At 44.5% G+C, this 23386-nt stretch overlaps 2 protein-coding genes across 12 annotated transcripts in view; one reads left to right on the top strand and one right to left on the bottom strand.

The window, feature by feature from the left end:
- The window catches only part of KMT2E (lysine methyltransferase 2E (inactive)), a 101668-nt gene extending 91332 nt beyond the window's left edge, over positions 1-10336 (top strand). For both annotated transcript variants that reach the window (XM_039249799.1, XM_039249798.1), the window contains 10 exons: positions 2005-2259; positions 2415-2559; positions 3281-3531; positions 3909-3965; positions 4102-4665; positions 5656-5942; positions 6781-6869; positions 6967-7092; positions 7269-7366; positions 8057-10336. In XM_039249799.1, the coding sequence (XP_039105730.1) occupies positions 2005-2259; positions 2415-2559; positions 3281-3531; positions 3909-3965; positions 4102-4665; positions 5656-5942; positions 6781-6869; positions 6967-7092; positions 7269-7366; positions 8057-9571 (3387 nt within the window). In that variant the 3' untranslated portion in view covers positions 9572-10336. The remainder of the gene's footprint in view (positions 1-2004; positions 2260-2414; positions 2560-3280; positions 3532-3908; positions 3966-4101; positions 4666-5655; positions 5943-6780; positions 6870-6966; positions 7093-7268; positions 7367-8056) is intronic.
- Positions 10337-12084: 1748 nt separating this feature from the next.
- SRPK2 (SRSF protein kinase 2) overlaps positions 12085-23386 on the bottom strand; it is a 255049-nt gene continuing 243747 nt past the window's right edge. For 9 of the 10 annotated variants that reach the window (XM_039249800.1, XM_039249801.1, XM_039249805.1 and 6 more), the window contains one exon: positions 12085-14374. In XM_039249800.1, coding sequence (XP_039105731.1) covers positions 14190-14374 — 185 coding nt within the window. In that variant the 3' untranslated portion in view covers positions 12085-14189. The remainder of the gene's footprint in view (positions 14375-23386) is intronic. The other variant, XR_005531342.1, reaches the window with a different exon arrangement.

The following is a 23386-nucleotide window of genomic DNA, read 5'->3' as shown; positions in this document are numbered from 1 at the left end:
AAAAAAACAAAACAATGAAGTTATTTTTGCCTACTTTGGAAGGACAAAAAATAACTGCAACTTTTCTTTGTAATTTGGATTAGTGAAAAGAAACACTTATGGTTAAAGAGAAGCTACAAATAGACATAATTCTTGCCTTTTAATTTTTAAGTGACTAAATTATTGTGGTCTCTATTTAAATACCTAATCTGAGATGTAGACTCTTCAATTGTATTTGATTCTCCAAAAAAGCCTCTTTTGCCACAGGTTTTGTTGATGGTATTTCCTTATTTTAAAAAATTTTAATGTTTACTATTTTTGAGAGAGAAAGAGTGTGAGTAGGAGACGGGTAGAGAGAGAGGGAGACACAGAATTCAAAGCAGGTTCCATGCTCTGAGATGTCAGCACAGAGCCCGATGCAAGGCTTAGACTTGTGAACCATTAGAACATGATCTGAGCTTAAAACTGAGAACCCCAGGTGCCCCTTTCCTAATTTTAAACAGTATACCCTTTGAGTACCGAATTATCATGATTTCTCCTAGTGTAAAGGCCTCATTTAATTTAATAACATAGCACTTATTCTGTGCCAGATACTGTTTGAAGAGCTTTGTATATGTTATTTAGCTCTTTTAATCCTTGCAATAACCCTGTTTGTAGAGCTAGTTTCTATTTTGACCCTTCTTTTACAGATAAGGATTGAGCTGTGGAAAGATTGTATAACTTGATCTGTGGAAAGGTCACAGTGTAAGTGGCAAAGCCAGGATTCATAATGCAGGTGGTCTGGCTGCAGAGTCCGTGTGCTTTCTGCTTGTTGTTCTGGACAGTTTTGTATACACTGAGGAAAAAAGAACTAGAATGCTTATAATGATTATCTCTGGAAGACAGGATGTGGGTAGATCATTCTTTTAATGTGTGTTTATTTGTATGTGCGAGAATGTATTACTACTTTTAGCACTTTTTTTTTTTTTACAAACTACAGTTACAGTAAAAATAAAAAGGATACCATCTGATGAAAGGTGAATGCCCACACAGCAAACAAAATGTGCTTGTGATGACAAAAATAATCCTTATTTCCATGTCCGTTACAATTGAACTTTTTTTTTTGCATTAAAAAAGATTTATTTATTTCTGAGCGAGAGAGAGAGACAGAGACAGTGTGAGCAGGGGAGGGTCAGAGAGAGAGGGAGACACAGAATCTGAAACAGGCTCCAGGCTCTTGAGTTGACTGTCAGCACAGAGCCTAATGTGGGGCTCAAACCCACAAACCCGAACCGTGAGATCTTGATCTGAGCCGAAGTCGGACGCTTAACCGCTTGCTTAACCGCTTAACCGACTGAGCCACCCAGGTGCCCTGAGGATTATGTAAATTTTTTTTTTAGTATTTTTATTTCTAGGAGAGAGAGAGAGCATGAGCAGGGGAGGGTCAGAGAGAGATAGGCTCCAGGCTCTGAGCTGGCAGTCAGCACAGAGCCCGACGCAGGGCTCGAACCCACAAACCGCGAGATCATGACCTAAGCGAAAGTCGGATGCTTAACGGACTAAGCCACCCAGGCGCCCCAGATTATGTAAATTTTTAAACAGCAATTGTCAATGCCAGCATTGCCCACCCCCCTCCCCCCTTTTAATGTATACGCACTGGTCTCATCTCCTGGGGAATCTGACAGGCAGTCAGGGTAGAAAGGCACTGCATAAAATCAGATTTTTCTAATAGAGAACAGAAGCAGTAGCAAATCTGAATTTAGTGTTTGTGTTTAGAAGATGGTACTGAATCTCTTAGACTTGACTTTTACAGAAAGTACCATTATGTGATTTCTTCCTGCAAAGTACTATTGTATAAAAGATTCTAGGAGTGAGAGGAGTTAACCCAGGAAATGTACTGATCTTTTTGGACATCATATATGAATGACTTATATTAATATATCATTTTGGATAATATGTTTTCAGATTTGGGGTCAGAATGTTCTATAGGAGCATCTGTGTAATTGTAATTACGTGTAGAATGATCCACATTTCTCTTTTCTCTAGCACTTGGTCAGTGAATGGTTAAGTGAGAAGAATGAGAAGACAGGAAAACCTTCTGACAGCCTTTCAGAAAGGCCTCTGCGCATAACTACAGATCCTGAAGTGTTAGCCACACAGCTCAATTCTTTACCGGGCCTCACTTACAGCCCCCATGTATACTCTACTCCTAAGCACTATATCAGATTTACTTCACCATTCCTTTCAGAAAAAAGGAGAAGAAAAGAACCTACTGAAAACATTTCTGGCTCATGCAAGAAGGTAAACTGTTCTCTGGATATAAAAATCTAGGAGGAGCCAAGGCTAGGCTCCTTCCTTGCTATCATTCCTGGCAGTGAAATGCTTTTAGAATCAGCTTTACATTTATAGGCTGTATAAACATCTACAAACTGACTTCTATTCATTATGTATTTCAGCGATGGTTGAAACAAGCTTTAGAAGAGGAAAATTCAGCAATTTTACATAGATTTAATTCACCCTGTCAAGAAAGATCCAGAAGCCCTACAGTCAATGGTGAAAGTAAAAGTCCACTACTATTAAATGATAGCTGTTCTCTTCCAGGTAGAATTTTTCAGTACTGTTTTAGTGTGAACAATGTGGCAGTATATAAATGGTTTTTACAACAGACATTCTAGTTACTGTGTACTTTATAAACGTTTATATTTTTTTTGAGAGCAAGCAAGCATGTGCAAGCAGTGGGGAGAGGGGCGGAGGCAGAGAGAGAGAGAATGAATCCCAAGCAGGCTTCATGCCCAGTGTGAAGCCCAGTGTCTGGCTCCATGTTACAACCCTGAGACCATGACCAGAGCCAAAATCGAGTCAGATGCTTAACTGACTGACCCACCCAGGAGCCCCAAGAAGCATATTGTTGAATATTTTCTGTCCTCTAACCTTTTGGATGAAGATAAACATGAAAACCTTAATTTGCAGTAGCATGTATGTTGGGGTTTAGGGGTGAAGTTTTGAGTTGCTTCTCAGATTCAAAAGAACTCTTAGAATAAATCAGTTAAATTAATACATGTAGTTGTAAGATTTCTTAGAGACTCCTAGGCCTGTAAGTCATTTGGCAAGATAATGGCATGCTGTAATAGTAAAATAACTCATTTAGGGGTGGGGAGAGATTGCTTTGTGTGAATAGTATCTTTAAAAACCCTGAAATTTAGTTTGGGGGTAAAAGTCATCCTAATTACTATTGTTGATGTTTTGATCTTTCCCAGAATATATTACAGATTGTAGCACATACCAGCAATATAATGTCTGTGAATTATTATTGCATCAACAGATTTAACTACACCACTAAAAAAACGAAGACTTTATCAGTTGCTAGATTCTGCTTACTCGGAAACCTCCACACCAACTCCCTCACCGTATGCTACACCAACCCACACAGATATTACTCCCACAGACCCGTCATTTGCCACTCCTCCACGGATAAAATCAGATGATGAAGCTTGTAGAAATGGTTATAAGCCCATATATTCACCAGTTACCCCAGTAACTCCTGGCACACCAGGAAATACCATGCACTTTGAGGTGAGAAATTTAAATTGGGGAAAATAACCCTGTGGGATTGATTGGTATTTAAAGGCACCTCCCTCCTCCTCCTTTAACAACTAGTGTACTGAGAGTAGAAAAAAAGTTTTTAACAAACCAAAGAGCAAATCTGGAACGTTCATTTATGGAAATTTAAACTTTCACATTTTTATTAAAATGAGCATAATGTTCATCTTATTTTGATACTCAGTGTATCAAATTCATCTTAAGGCAGACCTCTTATGTGGGAAATGGAAATAAAACAGATAAGAAAGTTTAAAACCAAAGTCTGTGTAATAGTTGGTCTTCATTTCTATAAATATCATGGATTTAGTTTCATATTTTAATTTTCAATTCTAATTATTTCTTTTATATAGAATATTTCTTCCCCAGAAAGTTCTCCAGAGATTAAGAGACGCACTTATAATCAAGAGGTAAGGAGTTATTTGGTAAGGTTATTTAAACTGGTGACCTTTGCTTATTATTATTTTGCTTAAATTATGAAGAGATTTTAAAGTTAGTAGTCTCAGTGTGGTTATTTAATTTTTTTTGTTTTAATTCTATAAACAGGGATATGACAGATCTTCGACAATGTTAACATTGGGGCCTTTTAGAAATTCTAATTTAACTGACCTGGGTCTGCAAGAAATAAAGACTATTGGTTATACCAGCCCCAGGAGTAGGACTGAAGTCAATAGGCAGTGCCCTGGAGAAAAGGATTCTGTGCCAGACCTTCAACTGGGACTCGATGCAGTCGAGCAAACTGCCTTACACAAGACCATGGAACCGCCTCCACATGACAGGACTGATCCTACCAGCCAGCTGGAATCTACTCACTCTGGACGGGGCACAGTGTATTCTTCCTGGGTAAAGAGTCCTGACAGAACAGGAGTTAACTTCTCAGTAAACTCTAACTTGAGGGACCTGACACCCTCACATCAGTTGGAGGTTGGAGGAGGCTTCCGAATAAGTGAGTCAAAGTGCCTGATGCAGGATGATACTAGAGGCATATTTATGGAAACACCTGTGTTTTGTACTTCAGAAGATGGGCTGGTTTCTGGTTTCGGACGGACTGTTAATGACAATTTGATCGACGGAAGTTGCACACCCCAGAATCCACCACAAAAGAAAAAGGTTACAAATTTAACGATTTTAGTCCTTTTAATAGTGTTTTTTTCATACTGCTTCTGAGGGTTAGTGGTAGTTATGTGTTATCGGAGGCATTCATACTTAGTTATTCAAGTTAAATTTTTGATGTGTACATTTTAAACCTTTTCTAAATGCTCAATTAGCCAAGTGTTTACAGACCAGTGAGACATTCTTTAAGCAGGGTTTCAGAGACTGAAACCTCGAGACCATTTATTTCACTGAAAGAATATAAAAATAACCACTCCCCAGCCAAATAAACAGAGTTGAATAATATTTGTGCTGTTATCCTCATGTTACAGGTTAGCAGGCAGCCTTATATTGGAGAAATGCTTCGTTCCTCATCCGTAATATCCATAGTATTTAGGCCACGGATATCAGTATTTGAAAAGGATTATATAGGTACTACCTGAAGTTCCCCGATTTACCACCATTTGGTTGGTAACAGAGTGTTAGAATGCCTTATTTCAGAGGAATGGGATGAAATACAACACGTATTTTCTTTGTTAATAGGCTTATTGCTTTGCAAGTTAAAAGAATTTTAGTGATGTGTGCTTTTAATTTTTATAACAGAGTCCAGTTGGCAACTTTGTGGGAAGCAATGTAGTATAGTGGAAAGAGCACGGGCTTTCAAGTAAGACCTAGGTTCGAATCCCGGCTCCAACACTCACCAGCTGTGTGACCTTGAGTGAGTGAGTTACTCAATTTCCTCATCTGTAAAATGGGGATGATAATATACCTATTTCATAGGGTTGTTGTGAGGATTAAATGAGATAATGTATGTAAATCATCTAAATACAATGCCTGGCAATATAATAGGCATTGATAATTGTTAATTGTTATTATTTGTTCACAATCAAATTACTTTACATAATTTTCCTAATGTAAATACAGTAATTCTCTTTAGAAAAAAAGAATAGATTGACACTGACCTATAAAACACGAATAAAAGATTTGCTTTTCCTTTTCTTGCTTCAGGTCTCTCTGCTAGAATACCGTAAAAGACAGCGTGAAGCTAGGAAAAGTGGCTCCAAGGCAGACCACTTTCCTCTGGTTAGTGTGTCCCCTCATGCAAGTGGCAACTCGAGCAGCAGCGGTGACGTGTGTGGCAGCAGGACTGAGAGCGGGGAGCAGGCGGAGGGCACCGCGGGCCTGCCGGTACCGGCGCTGCCTACGGTTTACAGTGCTGCTTCGGAAGAGCCTGGCAACAACTGTCCCATTAAGGAAGCTTCTGCCAGCGAGAAGAATGAACCGGAAGTTCAGTGGTAAGTCTGTTTTAAAAAACCTAACTGGGAACTTTAGAACTCTGGGTAGTATATGTGTGTATATAATTAGTCTCCGTGCTTTATCCTCCAGTCAGGACCCTTTACATAGCTGATTTTGAGCGCAGCCGTATTTGTAAAGAGCTGAAGTCTGCTGTTCTGAAAAGCACACACTTTCGTTAATGAATTCTCTTCCTGTCTGTCGTTCTCCCAGTGCTGAGGAGATAGACGTCTGTGGTCATAATTTGGAGAGATCCTCTTGCTGATAGGGTTTTAAACCAGCTATGTATGTGCCTGTGTTAAGGGTCCACCGTGCCTCCTCTTTGATAATTTTCACAGCTTTCACACAAATATTCCTCTCCAAAGAACATTTATCACAGGCAGCGTTATGCAATTTTCTTATACACCCGTATTACCAGTTACAGAAAAGAACCAACGTTAATATTTCTTCAGTAGGAACAGAGGGCGGGTCTTGGCAAAGGGCAGAAAGGCTCGTTTGCTTTGCTCCTCAGTCCCCATACCCTTAAGAGCTTCCTGCTTTCAGATACAGGGTAATTTGCAGAGCATTGGACCCTGTAGTGACATTCTGGATGCTGATACACCGCCCTTCAACCCCTCACCCTTTCACCAAGGAAGTTGCTTAAGACAAAGGAATGGAGTCTGACTGAGCTCTTGGAAGAGATGAAGATTTTTAAAAAAGCTGTTTTCCAAGCTTTACACCTAAGTATTCTCCTAACAGAGTAAAAGCCTTGGTCTGAGAGCACATGCTGACCGTTAAGGACAAAGAATAAACTAGCTGGCAGTAGCTTCCTTGAATTGACGGTATGATTTTCTGTTCAAGGACCGCTTCAACCTCAGTGGAGCAGGTGAGAGAAAGGAGTTACCAGCGAGCTCTGCTCCTCAGCGATCACCGAAAAGATAGAGATAGTGGTAAGTGAGCCTGTGCCTGCGAGTGGAGCCCGCTGACCCCTTTGCACCCCCATTCTTTGCGGTTCTAATGTTGTCTTTGGGTCTGCTTCACCTCCAGGGGCAGAGTCGCCATGTGTCCCATGCTCACCGGGTCATGTTCCGTCTTCACCTCCATCTCATTCAAATCACATTCCCCAGTTGCAGCCCCAGGGTCCAGTCCCTCCTTTCAGTGAACTTATGGAAGGTCAGTAAGCAGAGGACCGATCATGGTTACTGTTTTAAAAACCTTTTTAAATCAGAAGGGAGAGCGCCTTTATAAAAACGTGGTTTGAATAGAATTTATGTTGCTTTGTAGTGTTAGTTACAAGACAGTACGGTCGCGCAGTCTTCCATTTACTACAGGTTTCTTCTGCTTTACAGATCCTGACCCTGAGAATCCAGACTCCATGACCACAAATGAATGTCCATCCCCAGACACCTCTCAACATACTTGTAAAAGCCCTTCAAAAATGAGCAAGGTAAGAAGATTGACCTTTGAAGAAGGCCATTCAGAAAAGTGAATGGTAATCTGCATAGGGAGGTTTTTCTGCTGTTATCAAGTATGTTTGTGATTTTTGGACGCTTTTTGACCAAGTGGCCTAATGTACTCACTGTGCTTCCATAGTTACATTTTTTTCTCCTAGAATTCCGCCCCTGGGACACTGGGTGGTCTGGTGTGGTGGCGGTTTCTTTGGAAACTAAAGATGAGGGACTGGAGATCGATTTTCTTTCTCCTCATATGTGACTTCATATATATTTAATAGTTTTGTACTTGGAGTACTTCTATTTGAACAATGTAAAACATGTTACAAATCACAACGGTTTGGGTTTATTTACCCAAACCAAATGATCATTAGGTAAGGTGTAGAAATCTTCCAGAATAAGGGTTAAAAGCCGGTTTCATTGCTTAAGGGAAAAAAGGCAAATTTAATATAGGGACCATTATTTCCTTAACTTGATCGTAATAAAAATTAATTCAGGGAATTCAGTTGAAGCCCAGTAGCACAACTTGTAGCCACTGAAAAAGCAGGCTTTTCAGTATCCCAAGCCTCTGTGATGGACTTCTAGATTCTACATTTATGAACGAGGGTGTAAATAACATTAAATACCACGATAACAAACCTCAATTGACATAAACGTTTCTTACATGATATGTTTCCTTTCCATAGCCTGGTTCACCGGGACCTGTACTTCCTGTCCAAGCACATGGGAAAATACTCACAAAGGCAGAGTCCCATTGGGAGGCGACAGTTACCGTGTCAGAAGTGGAGAACGGTGTTCACCTGAAAACAGAGCTCCAACAGAAACAGCTATTAAGTAACGCCCAGGCGCTTTCCAAGAATCCCCCTCCTCCTCAGCCACTCGTCCGAAGCTCATCTGAGCAACTTCCACAGAAGCTGCCCTCTGCGCCAGTGAAGGCGCACTGCCCTCCGTCCCCTCACGGAGAAAATCCTCCCAAGGCCTCAACACCTCACCCACCTGTACAGCACGGTTATCTCTCACCAAAGCCCCCCACCCAGCAGTTAGGATCCCCCTACAGGCCTCATCACGCACAGTCTCCTCAGGTGGGAACCCCTCAGCGAGAGCCTCAGAGAAATTTTTACCCCGCGGCACAGACCCTTCAGGCCAGCGCTCAGCAGGCCACCTCCGGAGCATTATTCACCCAGACCCCCTCGGGACAATCTTCAGCCACGTACACCCAGTTCAACCAGCCGAGTCTGAACAGCACGGCTCCACCCCCTCCACCCCCTCCGCCTCCTTCTTCTTCATCTTATTATCAAAACCAGCAGCCCTCTGCAAACTTTCAGAGTTATAATCAGCTTAAAGGTGGGCTTTCCCAACAGACCGTGTTTGCGTCGGGACCAAATCAAGCACTTCCTGGCACTGCGAGCCAGCAAACCGTCCCAGGACACCATGTTACTCCGGGGCACTTCTTGCCTTCCCAGAACCCTCCGATCCACCATCAGACTGCGGCAGCCGTGGTCCCCCCGCCGCCCCCCCCGCCCCCCGCCCCTGGACCGCACCTCGTCCAGCAGCCGAGCTCTCACCAACAACACTCTGTGGCTCACGTGGTGGGGCCCGTTCACGCCGTCACCCCTGGGTCGCACATTCATTCGCAAACCGCGGGCCACCATTTGCCACCACCCCCTCCGCCTCCGGGTCCCGCCCCTCATCACCATCCACCACCCCATCCTTCCACGGGACTCCAAGTTCTGCCAGCACAACACCAGCATGTTGTAAATTCGGCGCCGCCTCCGCCTCCGCCACCGCCACCTTCCAGTGTTTTGGCTTCTGGGCACCACACCACGTCCGCTCAGGCCTTACACCACCCGCCTCACCAAGGACCTCCACTGTTTCCTTCGAGTGCTCATCCAGCCGTGCCACCGTATCCCTCCCAAGCCACACATCACACCACTCTGGGGCCGGGACCCCAACACCAGCCTTCTGGAACAGGGCCACATTGTCCATTACCAGTCGCAGGTCCTCATCTCCAGCCCCAAGGACCAAACAGTATTCCAACACCTACTGCTTCAGGGTTCTGTCCTCATCCTGGCTCTGTGGCCCTGCCACACGGGGTTCAAGGACCCCAGCAGGCATCTCCGGTGCCTGGACAAATCCCAGTTCACAGAGCGCAGGTGCCACCGACATTTCAGAACAATTACCACGGTTCAGGGTGGCATTAAAATGGACTCCAAAAACATTTTTTAAAATGTTCTGTAAGATAAACTGTATATTTCATATGTACCTGTTAAGGTACTTTTTAAAGCTTGTACATGAAACTTTGTATAAAAAAAAGAAAACAGAAAAAACACCAGTGCTCTTTCATTGTATTTTTCCCATTTTTGCTTTTTAAAATTCCTTAAAAGATGTGCTGTTAAGCCAGTATTAGGTATCTTTATTTTGTAAGTGAACATTCCAGCTGTTTTTCTGGCAGTAGATTTGATGCTACACGATCTTTAAATTTTATTGTTGCAGTTAAATTCATTTAGTGAATGTTTTCTATATTATTTTATACATATGCATTTAAGTACACAGCTAAGTAATGGCACTATGAGGAATTTCATTTTTCTTCCTGTCAGCAGTTCTGTGAGTGCATCTTAGGTATAAAAAAAATGCAATACAGATTTTTATAGTTTGGTGTGGACATGGCTCATTTTGTTTTACCGGTTATTTGCGAGCAAAATGTAATTTAATGTATAGATGATTTTTAACGTCTCCCGACACACTGTAAATACTGCATTTCTTTTGCGTATATAACTGCTTACAGCTTTTCTCATTGGATATATAGCGTTGTACATATGACAGGTCTTTGCAAAACTGTGTGATCTTTGTGAGAGTAGTACAGTATATGGCCTTTAATTTCTTTTTTATTTTAAATATACTGTCACATTGAAGCACTGGTTGGGCATTTTAATTCATGTTAATAAATCACAATTATGTCAGTTTTACCAGATTGTCCTGTACAACTTCTGAGACTGGAGTCTGTTTAAAAAAAAGTTTCAATTTTTTTCAGGTCTAGTTTGTAAGGAGCCTTCTCTTCTCTTTAGCGACAACCCCTCAGCAGTCGTCAGGAGGCAGTAAAGGGTTGCTCCTGTGATGCTGCTACTTGTCACTGTCGTAGGAGCAAAAGTCACAGGAAATTGCTATGGAGGTGCCACCCACGTGTCCTTCTACCTGACCTCATACAACGTGAGCCCGTACCATTAAAGTGTCATGCGTGACAGAGAGACTATAAAATATGGAGTAATTGGGCCAAAAAACACACAAATATCTAATTTGTACACCTTAGGACATGTGTGACGGCAATGTCCCGATTACTCAAAATTATTTGAAAACCTTAACATTTACTATTGTCTAGCTATAAGATTCAGAAAAAGGAATTTTAAAAGTTTGTTTTGGGTGTGCAAAAGGAAAGGAAGAAGCTATTATTCTCAAGTGAAATGAAAACAGCCTCTTTCTAATGAACATTTTGCTGAAATAGGAAATAATAGTTACTGTTTCAGAAAAATAAATTGTCTTCTTTCTCTGAGGAGGATTAGTTAAGTACAACCGACAGTAATGACATGTACGCATTTTTCCAGTTTTTACCTAATGGCGTCATTTGGCACAGCACAAAAATTGTGTGCTGGAGAAAAAAGTGAACAGACTAAAAATGACTGGATAATATTTGGCAGTAATGAAAGTCACATTGTGCACTTTTAATTCCCATTTCCTTCTGAAAATTAGCTAATGAGGGTACATTGAGAGCCATGTTTAGGGCTCAATTCTAATCAGCTTCAAGTTTTAAAAGAAGTTACTTAGGTCAACTCTGCCCTCCTTGAGTTTAGCAAACAAACTTCTACTTCCTGTATTCACTGAAGAAACACTTGTCCAAGAAAAACATGGCCCTACGTCACCCGGCCCAGTTGTTTCGAAGAACAAAGGTTAACTATTAGCACAGCGACCAGCACTACTCAAACTCTTGAAAGGACTGTCGTCCTAAGAATTTAGAATTCCTGTTATAAATCTGCCCACGACACAAAGAATTTATAGAGAAGCTTTTCTATGAATTGCAGGATCTTACGTAATTCCTCAACTCCTCAATGAAGGACACACGTACCCTCAAATACTGTCCTCTACCAAAATTTCATTAAAGTTATAAAAAAAAAATTCATGGAAGATTTAAAAGCGGAATTTAAGGAATAAACCCAGCTAGGGATACAAACTGAAGTTCTCTGGCCAAGAAGAACAGTGGTCTGTCATGCTAACTAGGGAGGATCCACGCACAGGAAGAAGCAAGTCAATAAATCAATTTTCACCTAAAAAGTTCGGCTCTTCTGAAGGCCCTGTATCTTTTTTTTTTTTTTTTTAAAGCCTTTGGGCAGCTCTAATTTGCAACCAGCCAGGCTCTCACCTGCTATCATCACATGTGGTCCACTGCTTGTCCTTCTCCACGAAGGCCTGGCGCGGACCGGAGAGAGGCAAAGCGGGACGTTCGCTAGAGAGGTCGAGCCGGCTGCAGTGTTCCGTAGAACCCGGGCTCCTCACTCGGTTTTTTTGTAAAGGATTCTTTATCATCAAGCCACCAAGTTCCCGCCAAAACCCATACTATATACCTAATACAAACATATTATGGATATTATATTCCTTCTAGAACTTTTTTTTTTTTTACATTGTACACTAGTTAGGCTCTTATAAGGGACAGGTCTTTACAAACTTCGTAACAATCTAGTTTATTTTCTAAAATGAGCCGCAGCTGCATTAGACATGTTTCATTCAAGTGTCCTATTAACCCTGATACAAATTCTTCAGTTAGGGGAAGATGAAGACATAGATACACTTTGTGGTTCTCGTAAGAACGGATCCTGGTAAGACTGTGTCGGCAGCCACCATCCGTCGCAGAACCTACATGGTAACCTACACCCTCAGCGGAAAGCCTCAGCACGCACGCTTCATACGGGGTTCTGTTCCACCTCACAGCGCTATGTGATTATCATGCTAACTCCTGAAAGACTGGGTCTTGTTCCCTCCCAGTGAAAACTAGTAAAAAGAGGGAAGAAAATCTGCAGTGCTCAAACACAATGTCATCAGTATGGATTTGATGCAACACGAATGAAGAATCACTGAAGTTCTAGGCACTGAATCTGTACTACAGAAGCTCTTCTAAATTCATATTCTACTCTTACAACAACACAATGAACGATTTCCTTGGAATAAGCCTTAATGCATGTTCTACGACTACGTTTCCTGCAACGGGCATGTGGATATGTCCTTTGGTTTGGGTTACACTACGCTAAAAGGAGAGCAAATGTTTGTTGATTCTATCGCTTCAAATACAGGCCAATGACCAAGGCAATGTCTGGAAAAAAAAAAAACCAAAACACTTTAATTTTTAAGACAACCGCAAGCACCTCAAACAATGGATTATTATTACAACACTTGTTATCTTTTCACAATCTAGTTATTGCAAAGGCATATGGATAATGTTAATGGACAAAGTCAAGAAAAACGAGGCACCTTAATGAATGTAAAATTTTTAAAAAACCTGACATTCAATCCACTGACTTCTAAAAGAGGCTAAATGAACCTCTGTATATTACATTCTAAAATCGTATTGCCTACAATGGTTTGTGTCCTGGATTCTACAACTTTAAGGAAATGCATAAACAAAATTGTGTGCAGCCTGCAAAGGGAAAATCATTTTCTCACCTTCAATGCATGGGAAGACAATGAAAAAACTCGTAAAATTGCTGTAGCCACGCATATAACTGCCTCTGGAATGAATGTGATCCGTTACCTCTGAGATGTTAGGATCATGCCCACTGCATCCCTAACTGTACATACCACACCTTGGTTTTAAACAAACACAAGTAAACTTTTCAAAAAAAAATATGTATTTTCTAATTCCACACACTGCACATGGTTTTCGTTGTCTGATTTAATCTATGCAGAGTTTAACTTACAGTGTTTGGAGGAGGCAACACCACATGGTACCGAGCCATCACATTTTTAAAGGGAAATTGCTCCTTTACCTTAAAAGTACTTTTAAAAATACGCAAAAAATATGAATGGGAGTGCTAAAACTATAATACGTATTTTAGAATGAAAGCATGTCTTTTCTTGCTTTAAAGTGCCATATAGGGAATGACAGAACTCGGAGTCACTTTGTTTAAAATCCAATGTAAAAGGGCCATTATGGAATGACAAGTCTGCACAGCTCCTGGGAGCAGTTCAAGTTCGCTACATGCAACTCCGGCTACAAAGCACTCAAGACTTGGTAGCTTTTCTGAAATTGAAGTCCCCATCCCATATTTAATGGAAATTAACATTTACAGGGTGCATTTACATACACTATATTACAGGAATGATGTCCCTTTGCCAGAAGATAAAATTGTACATTTCCTTGCTATTTCTTGGTTCCCACTTGATAATTTCTTAAGATTGTAAATTATATAGTACTCAGCTAAAATATTTCTTCATAAATAGTTACAAAACCTGCCAAAACACAAGGGGGAAAGTATTTTCCGTTCAAAAAAAAAAACCTGACATTTGAATGTCACACAAGAAACGATGCTTAGAGACATGTTATTGTTTCCAGAAGAGAGTGGGTCAGTAAACTACTAAGCTGACGACAAAGACTACCTTCCCCAGGGTCACAGTGCACAAAGAGCAGAATGTCAAACAACAGTACCTCGAAGCAAAATAAAGGTCTGAGGATGAAGCCAGCTCACTTGTAATCCCGTTAGAGAATGAGAGTCACCGTTTAGGTCCAATGTACTGGAAAACATGTGCTAGCTCAGAACGCTCTACCGGTAGAATCTGCTAAGAATTCAACCAAGGATGCCGAAGGCATTCGCCAGCTGAGGCTCGTTTCTCTGGAACCATCTCTAACATCGGGATCAGGAAATCTGTAAACTGTGCGGCATCTTCGTGGGGCCAGCCGTACTTTTCCACAAGGACATCAAAGAGGCTCCAGGGCTTCAGCTTGGTGATATGCCGTAGCTCTCCTGCAGGGAAGAAATGGGCAGCGTCAGGAAAGCTCCGAGTGTGCACTTCCCACCGGCGGCCCCGCCAGGCTTTCGGTGAAGCGGACGCCTACCTGCCGTACGCTAAGCCACACGGGAGGCCTGCTCCCCCCATGCAGCGGCCAGGCAACGTCCAGTGGCCATTGTTATTTGGCATAAGCCCGGCGAAGGCAAACAACGGGTTCACTGAAGAGGGAACAGTCCCCCAGGATGTTTGCTTTTTTCTTTTTAAGTTTATTTAACTTTATTCTTATTGAGTAATCTCTGTAACCCAGCATGGGGATCGAACTCACGACCCGATATTGACAATCACAGGCTCCACTGGCTAAACCAGCAGGCCACCACACCTGGAATGTTGTCATCTGCGAAGACTGACAAAGGCACTCTCTCTCTAATGTTGCATCTTCTGCAATTTGTAAATTTGCTTTAGAAGCAGCTTTAAGATACACATGATGTAAGCTCCTTGGACCATTATTTCCGCGTGTGACCGGGCACAGGAAAGCGAGTCTTTGCGTCTAGCAAAGAGAACTTTCTCAGATGGCACAGGTGTACTTGAGCTCACTAATCCAACACGGTAGCTCCTAGCCAGATGTGACCGCTGAGCCCTGGAAATGTTACCAGTGCGATTAAACAGTCACAATTAGCGGCTCATGTGCGGGGCAACGCAGCTCGAGACGCCAACCTGAACCAAATACCACTCAACTACACTGGCTGTAAAATCTAAGAGCCCCAGACATCCAATCTTGAAGCCATGCTAGCCGCAGCACCCGGGGGATGGGCCACCAGGCACCCGACTCACACAACAGAACGACTAACAATCTAGTAAAGGGTCTGAAAACTAGGACGGCCTTTTTCAAAATAGGTAAAAAAAGCAGATTTAACTCAAACTGCCAAAAGGTCAGGATACCTTTCATTATGATTACTTCCTCTTCTCTTCCCCTTAGAAATGTTCACAGGATGCCCCTCCTCTCCTGCGGCTCACACAGACACGCCGTCCAGTGGCCGTTCCTGCCCCCCCCCAGCCCCCCGGCACAGCTCTGGGCTTAAGAGTGCCCGCCAGTCCCGCTGAGGCAGGCACCCCACAGGCACCCCCACGTGAAGGCCAGCTGTCCCCTTCTCTTCCACTTGCACTAACCCACCTGCCAAGGGAGGGGTCTCAAGGTGTGCATTAAGGGACGCTCACTACCGGGCTTATGTACTAGGTATTTTCGGGAGGCTTGGTCTGTTTCACCCATTTATGTGTCTCAATTTGGACCATCCTCCTCTTTCTTTAGTCACAAAGAAAATAAAAGAACATTACAGAAAATTACAAAACAAGAAGGAGGAATGACCTGTAACCCCACCCACAAGGGTTTTTTTCTTTTGGCCTCTCCTCTCATGGTCCTATGAACCTGTATGTCTACAGAGCCGTCATTGTCACGCGTACCAGATCTGGAAGAAACAGAACTTTACAGAATGTTTCTTGCTGGAAGGATGGCGTGCAAAGTAAACGGGGGACGGAGTTCAGCGTGGCTTCCAGACTGCAGGTCAGCTCTATGTGGGGGAGGGGAGTGGAGGGAGGGCATTTAGAGGAGGCAGGGTTTCCTCCTGTAGGAGGAAGACTGTGACCGTGAGAGCAATCACTCAAAGTTCATCCCCTTTAATCTGGGAAGTCCAGCTCTAGGAGTCCAGCCTAAGAAAATAAGCCCTAGCACCCCACCCCCCACCCGCCCCAAGTACATGTACTTGCAAAATCACAGATGCTCAGTGACGGAACGGTGGTTACAGAAACAACAAACCACGATGCATCAGCGTGATGAACACCATCTCATGCTACTTAGTAACACGGAGGGAAATTATATGGCCCAGCGTCTGGTACTAAAAGAAGAATAGAAGAGTATGATCACAAGAGTAGCCTTCAAAGTGCCCCTCAAGATGGAAAGCAGGTGCCCCCAAACATCAGCTTTGTTAGGTGGTGGCTTCTGTCTCTGCATTCTCCATAAGGCAGAGACACCCTGGAGCTCTGTCTCTGACAGAGACCCTGGAGCTCACCAGAGCAAGGTTGACAGGAAATGGAGAAAGTTCGCACAGATCCTTCTACAATGAGTCCTCGGGAAAGGGGACAGAAATTCACTGACCTCCATCTATTCTGACCTGGAACGAACACTCCCCGGGTTTGCGAATGAACGTTACCATGGAGAAGCACAGTCCGCTCAGAGCGAGGACTCTATCTCCGAGGAGGCCAGTTTTAAACTAAAATCCATCAACAGGCATCAAATTAAGTACCATCTTCCATGAAAGAGAGAAGCTTTACCACAGCAGTCGCCTTAAAATCTGCGTAACAGTGATGACAACAACACAAGCTGAAAGGCCACGAAAATCTATGTATTCAGACCTAACGAGCTATAAAGGGATAAAAACACTTCCCAAGAACAGACTGGAACACCTAACGCACCCTGACCAGCTAACCCCACACAGAAAGCCACGTGCAGAGACGCGTCTGTAACAGGAACGTACGCAGCAGGCACAGTAACCCCCAGCTCCGATGGGTGCACGGGGCCACACCGCCACCTCGCCTCCAGGAGGAACTAGGATGTGATTACGGAGACACGGACACGGGGAAGAACTAATGTCAAGGGGAAAAGGCAGGAAATCAAGCGGCCTCGGCCCGACAAGGACATGCGTACATTCTTACGTTCCGCTCACTAAGAAACAGGGTTACCAATGGTTGATAAAGGCCATTTAAAAACAAGCCCTCAACTCCCAAACGTGCACATCTGCCGCGGGACGAGCAGGGACCCCGTCACCTCCACGACCACCACTGACGATACAGAATGGAAGAAGAAAACGCGTGAGAGACTACTTTGTGCTCTCAGTTCCCACTGTACAAGTAGCAGGACAAGTTAACAAATTTTTACCCTGACAACGTTTTCTCCCTTAGGAAAACACACCAAGATATGTTTCACTCAACAAATTCTGCAAAGAACCAGACACTTAATAGTGACAGACTTTATTGTTTAAACCGCCTCCTTCCTTTCCTTCTTAAAGACCACCTAGTACCACTCAGTCTTTCCTCGGGAGCCCAGCAAGGCCAGCCGGACGGCCCTACCCTCAGCAGCCCCTCGTGATCGTAATCCGCTCAGGGGGCAGGGTCCCCTTGACGGAGCTGAGGGAAACAGACAGGAACAGGCCCCCAGGACGGCTCCTCCACCCACCAAGTCAAGGCTTTGCGACCTGCTACTGTATTTGCCAGGCCCAGATTATCAGAGTGCTTTTTGAGGAAGAAAGTTAAGAACTTCCAGTAGACTCCTCCTGAAGATCATTTTAAGTGACCTGTGAGAAGGAAAGTACTTTATTTTGTCCACTAAAATTATAATATTCCAGAATTAAACATATAAGCATATAGGGGACTGTGAGGCAAAGCCTTGTATTTCGGGGAACACTGGTAACTAGAAAAGAAACCATGATATAAAATAGATTCGGATGAATTTCAGGGCACGTAGATAGAGAGGAAACCTGTCCACAAATACTGGCATACAAGCAAGACACAAAACAAGAAACAAAGAAATTCCTACAAATTTGTAGGTCAATATCTGAGTTCAGCATCTGTATAAGCCTTACCGCCAACATATACAAAAATTAACTCAAAATGGATCACAGCCTAAAGCGTAAGAACTAAAACTATAAATTCTTAGTAGAAAACAGAATAATCTCTGTGACCTGGAAGCAGACAATGGTTTCTCAGATAGGACATGAGAAGCCCAAGTAACAAAAACAAGTAACAAAGGAAAAAGTAGAAGATTGGGCTTCATCAAAATTAAAGCCTTATACTTGAACTATCACACATGTGCATTTAAACGAAGTTAAAACAGGGGCACCTGGGTGGCTCAGTCGGTTAAGCGTCCAACTCTTGTTTTTGGCTCAGGTCATGATCTCACCATTCATGGGATCAAGCTGCAAGTCTGACTCTGTGCTGACAGCGTGGAGCCTGCCTGGGACTCTGTCTCCCTCTCTCTCTCTCTGCCCCTCCCCCAACGCGTGCTCCCTCCCTCTTTCTCCTCTCAACTTAAAAAAAAAAAAAAAAGCCAGAAGTAAAAACACGTCTACGCAAAAGTGTAAAATATTCACAGCAGCATTATTCATATGAGCCAAAAAATGGAAACCCACATATTCATCAACTGGTGAGTGAAGAAACCAAACAGGTCTCTCCATACATCAAAAGCAGAATACTGGGGCACCTGGGTGGCTCAGTCGGTTAAGTGTCCAACTTCGGCTCAGGTCATGATCTCACGGTTCTTGAGTTCAAGCCCCGTGTCGGGCTCTGTGCTGACAGCTCAGAGCCTGAAACCTGCTTCGGATTCTGTCTCCCTCTCTCTGCCCCTCCCAGGCTGTACTCTTTCTCAATCTCAAAAGTAAACATTAAAAACAAGCAGAGTACTGACACATGCACCCACATGCACGAGCCCTGAAATAGGAGTACACGGAAGAAACCATCACAGAGTCCACACACTGATTCCATTTACACAGAAACCCAGAGAGAGAGAGAAAGAGAGAGATCGATTGATCAGAGGTTGCCGGGGGTCAGGGTGGGAAAAATGCAGAATGAATGTTGATGGGCAAAGGGTTTCTTGTCGAGAATAAAACTATTTTGAAATCAGATGGTGACGGCTGCCTAACTCTAGAATATTCTAAAACCAACTGAACTGTACACTTTTTAAAAGGGTGAATTGTATGGTATGTAGACTACATCTGAATAAAGATGTTATTTTAAAAACTGGAACAAAGCTTACAACAAAATAACTTTAAAAGAATCCCAATGAGGCACCTGGGTGGCTCAGTCAGTTGAGCATCCAAATTCGGCCCAGGTCATGATCCCGCATTTTGTGGTTTCAAGCCCCGCATTGGGCTGTGTGCTGACAGCTCGGAGTCCAGAGCCTGCTTCAGATTCTGTGTCTCCCTCTCTCTCTGCCCCTCCTCTGCTTGCACTTTGAATCTCTGTCTCCCCAAAAAAATTATTTTTAAAAAATTTAAAAAGTAAAAATAAAAAATAAAAGAACTCCAATGCTGCGTTAGTACATGCACTAAAAATAAACACTAATCTGCAGCTCATGATAGACGACATGCATACATGGGATGAACTAACCAGAACTTAACTGAACACGTCAGAGCAGGGATTTCATAACTTTTTCTGCATCTTATGCTCAAATTCAAAACAAAATGATTAAAACACTAGTTCAGACCTATGATCAGTGGGAGCCTGTGGTCTATGATTTTCCCAAATGTCTCGGCGGTGTGCCCCGTGTCCCTCTCTCTGCCTCCAGGGCACGGCACCATCACCGCCGAAACCTCCCGTCTTGCACCCCAACCCTAGTAGGGGGGCCTTGACCATGCAGCCTTCAAACTGGGCATGTGGGCGCCACGAGGGACACGGTGTCACCTGCTTCTGGCTCACCAGAGATGAAGATTCAACACAGGGTCGCATTTCTAATTTGCTTAAGTTATTTTCTGTGCCTACACTGCGCCGGGCTGTGGGGGGTCCCGCACCAAACAGGACAGACCAGGGGCTGATCTCACAGAGGATCCTAACAACTCAGAAGTGACGTTTAGAGTGAAATGGTAGTTAAAGTTGTTCATGTTTTAAACGTGACTAGCTTAGGCTCACTAGTGCGAGGAGCCTTTTCTAGTCATTAGAAGAGAGGCCAGCTCACGGGGCGATGAGCCCCAGGCATCCCCAAGGCGGCCTCGTGCCGGGCCTGGCGCCTGCCTGTGTGGCCGGCAAACCGTGGCCACTGATGGGCTTCGCCACCTGAGGCCATGACGACGAGTGGGATGGCGCCAGCCAACATGGGCCCAGAGGCCACAGTGGGCCTCGCTCTTCACAGAAATAAGAGAATCTGTTGATTTGGGCGATTCTGGAGAGGAGATGAAATCGTTCTAACAATTTTCATCTCAAACATTAAAAATGAAGAACAGGGAACACAGCGTCTCCTCTGGAGTTCCCTTCAAGTTCTCGGCCTCTCCAGGGCAGTCACCGGTCCCGGTGGCCCGACCACAGGGGACATGTCGGCAACCTGCCGCAAATCCTCTGCACAAGTTTCCTTTTTTTTTTTTAAAGTTTATTTATTTTGGGGCGCCTGGGTGGCTTAGTCGGTTAAGTGTCCGACTTTCGCTTAGGTCATGATCTCGCGGTTCGTGGGTTCGAGCCCCGCGTGGGGCTCTGTGCTGACAGCTCAGAGCCTGGAGCCTGTTTCAGAGTCTGTGACTCCCTCTCTCTCTGACCCTCCCCTGCTCACACTGCCTCTCTCTCTCTCCTAGAAATAAATAAAACATTAAAAAAAATTTAAAAAAAAATAATAAAGTTTATTTTGAGAGAGAGGGAAGAGGCGGGGAGAGCATGAACAGGAGAAAGGCAGAGAGGAGGAGACAAAGAGAAAGCCAAGCAGGCTTGTCGGCGCAGAGCCAATGTGGGGCTCGATCCCACGAACTGTGAGACCATGACCTGAGCTGAAACCTGGAGCAAGATGCTTACCCAACTGAGCCGCCCCGGTGCTCTGTCTGCACATGTTTCTTGCACGCTTTGAATTGCACCTAAGGTCTTTGGTCCAACACACAACAGATCACTCTCCTACATTCCAGGACACGTGATGCCCTCACCCAGAATCAACGTGTTTTTTAAAAAAGTAAACTACTCTGGATATTTCCAACGCAGTGTAAGTTTTACTAAAATGATGGCTCATGGGTCGGCGGAACCTCTGTTCAGCAGCCCAAGAAGGTGCACTCCTGACTGCACGGTTTCTGCTTCACCATGTGACGAGTGCTGGGACACTTTCTGGGGACATGTCTTACTCCATCCTGACTGCTATCACAAAAGACGACCAAACTGAGTGGCTTATAAATAAGAACAAATTTATTCCCCACAGTTCTGGAGGCTGCCAGCCTGAGATGAGGCTGCCAGCAGGGCTGGGTTCCGGTGAGGGCCCTCTTCTGGGTCACAGACCTCTTGTGCCCTCTGCACAGGGTACACAGGCAAGGGCACTAATCTCAACCAGGAGGGCTCTGCCTTCAGGAACTTATGTACTCTCCACAGGCCCCCACCTTCTAACACTACCACTTTTGGGGATTAGGGTTCCCACACATGAATTTTTGGCGGGGACACTCACCTTCAGACCACAGTGGGACAGACCAGGACAGAATGCACAGAGGTGCTTACGTCTAGTGGGGCACAGCTTCACAGACTGGTCAAGAGGATTTTTATGAAAGATCTTCAGTGGCTCATGTCCACACCCAGAGGAGTAACCTGCTGGTTAATAAACTCTAACAGGATGAGAACAGCAACTACCTTCTCTGCCAAAACATCCAGCTTCACTGAAAAGTTCCTGGCTAAGAAATGATTGCTCAGGCTGGTAACAATCATTTTACCCAGAGCTGCACGTAAGAACAGGCCATTTAGCTGCACTTGGTTTTTAGCTTCCGCACACAGACGCCACACTCTTCCTCACAGGCATCAAGGTGAGGATGTGGTCTGGGTCCCCTCAGGAGGACAAAGAGCTGGGAAGCGTGCTGCTCACCCCCTCTCAATTGCTGCCTGTTTTCCAAAGGGATGCAAACAAATTTATAACAGTTTCCGATTTTGCTTCTGTGTGTCAGTTCTGGCACAAAGGTACTTAAAAAAATGTTAATGGATACATTTAAGATCTCATTACTTCCAAAGTGTATATCCACACACATTCCTTAGGGGAAACATGCCAAAACCTGGCTTTTATATCACAAATCATTCCTCTCATCCTGGGGGACATGGTGAAATCTATTTTCACGACAGGCCCTCGTTCATCAAAATATTATTCTTGTGACATCTACAAAAACCCTAAATCCCTTCTGATCTCCACTTATAAATAAACAGTGATCAGGAAAGGACTCGGGTCCCAATTGCCAATCACTTGCCTCGTCCAGAGATTCTCCCTCACATCTAATGAAGGGAAAAAGGACTAGTGACCACAGTAACACTGAGTTACAATGTGTCTAGTCTACCATTACTGAGGAGGCCAAATGGATTTCGACCCTGCAGGTCACCTTCCAACAAGTGACCCCGCAGAGTCTGTGCATGCTGGCCTTTAAGCGCACGTGCAGTGACAACGGTCCCGGGTAAGCACTCCATACCCCCCGCGGGGAGCAGGCAGCAGTCACACGCAGGCCACGTGCGGCCCCAGTAGCAGGGCTGCTGATGGGAAGGCCCGAAGGGCTACAAGTCAGGCAGCTGTGAGCAGAGCCACCCACTACCCGGCGTCAGTTCACCATGCATCACTCATCAGCCTGGCCCCCAAGGACAGCACCTGTGGAGTGGGGTGAGAAAGGACTTCCGGGCTGGTACCCAGCAGGTGCCGTCCCTGGGGGCAGTGGCCAAGAGGCCCGAGAGCCTCAGAGCAGCTGCCTCCAGAGAACCTGACCATAAGCTGCTAGACAAACAAGACTCCACCTCCTAGGCATTCGGGTTGTCTCCTGTCCTGCCTGTCCTGTTTCCTCCCCATTGTGCCTAGTAAGTGGTTCCCAAGCCACAGACACTGTGCCGGGAAAAGCGCGGAGACCAGGCATTCTGAGCAGCTCCCTGCTGCAGAGGAAAGGCAGCAGCAGCACAGCTAAAGGAAAAATCCCATGTGCCTTTACTGGCTAATGGTCCTCCGTGGCTGATGCCCGTGTGGAAATGAGGACTCCCCACAACCCAGTGCCAAACCCTGCTCGTCGGCCTGTGGCGGATTCTCTGCTTGGCTAAGGGAGCAGGTGCTAAGGTCCACTGCCCTCCAGTGCCTGTCCCCTTCCCTAGAGCATCAACAGGTCAGTGTCCCCTATTTCACGACACATTGAGCTGGTAGCTCTGGGTCACTCTCCCCTCCGAGCCCCCATCTGACAGTGGTGACGGCTGTGGCTGTGGGTTCCCTACAAGACATTTGCCGGCCAAGTCCTCCCAGCGGCCAGGCCGTCTCTCACAGGCTCTGAAATGTGGAAGAGGGGTCTGCCTTG

Source organism: Hyaena hyaena, unplaced genomic scaffold (genome assembly GCF_003009895.1).
Source record: "Hyaena hyaena isolate Hyena2069 unplaced genomic scaffold, ASM300989v1 scaffold_347, whole genome shotgun sequence".
In the NCBI taxonomy this organism is placed as follows: domain Eukaryota; kingdom Metazoa; phylum Chordata; class Mammalia; order Carnivora; family Hyaenidae; genus Hyaena; species Hyaena hyaena.
The sequence above is the reverse complement of the archived record's forward strand: the minus strand, read 5'-3'. Positions and strand labels throughout refer to the sequence as shown.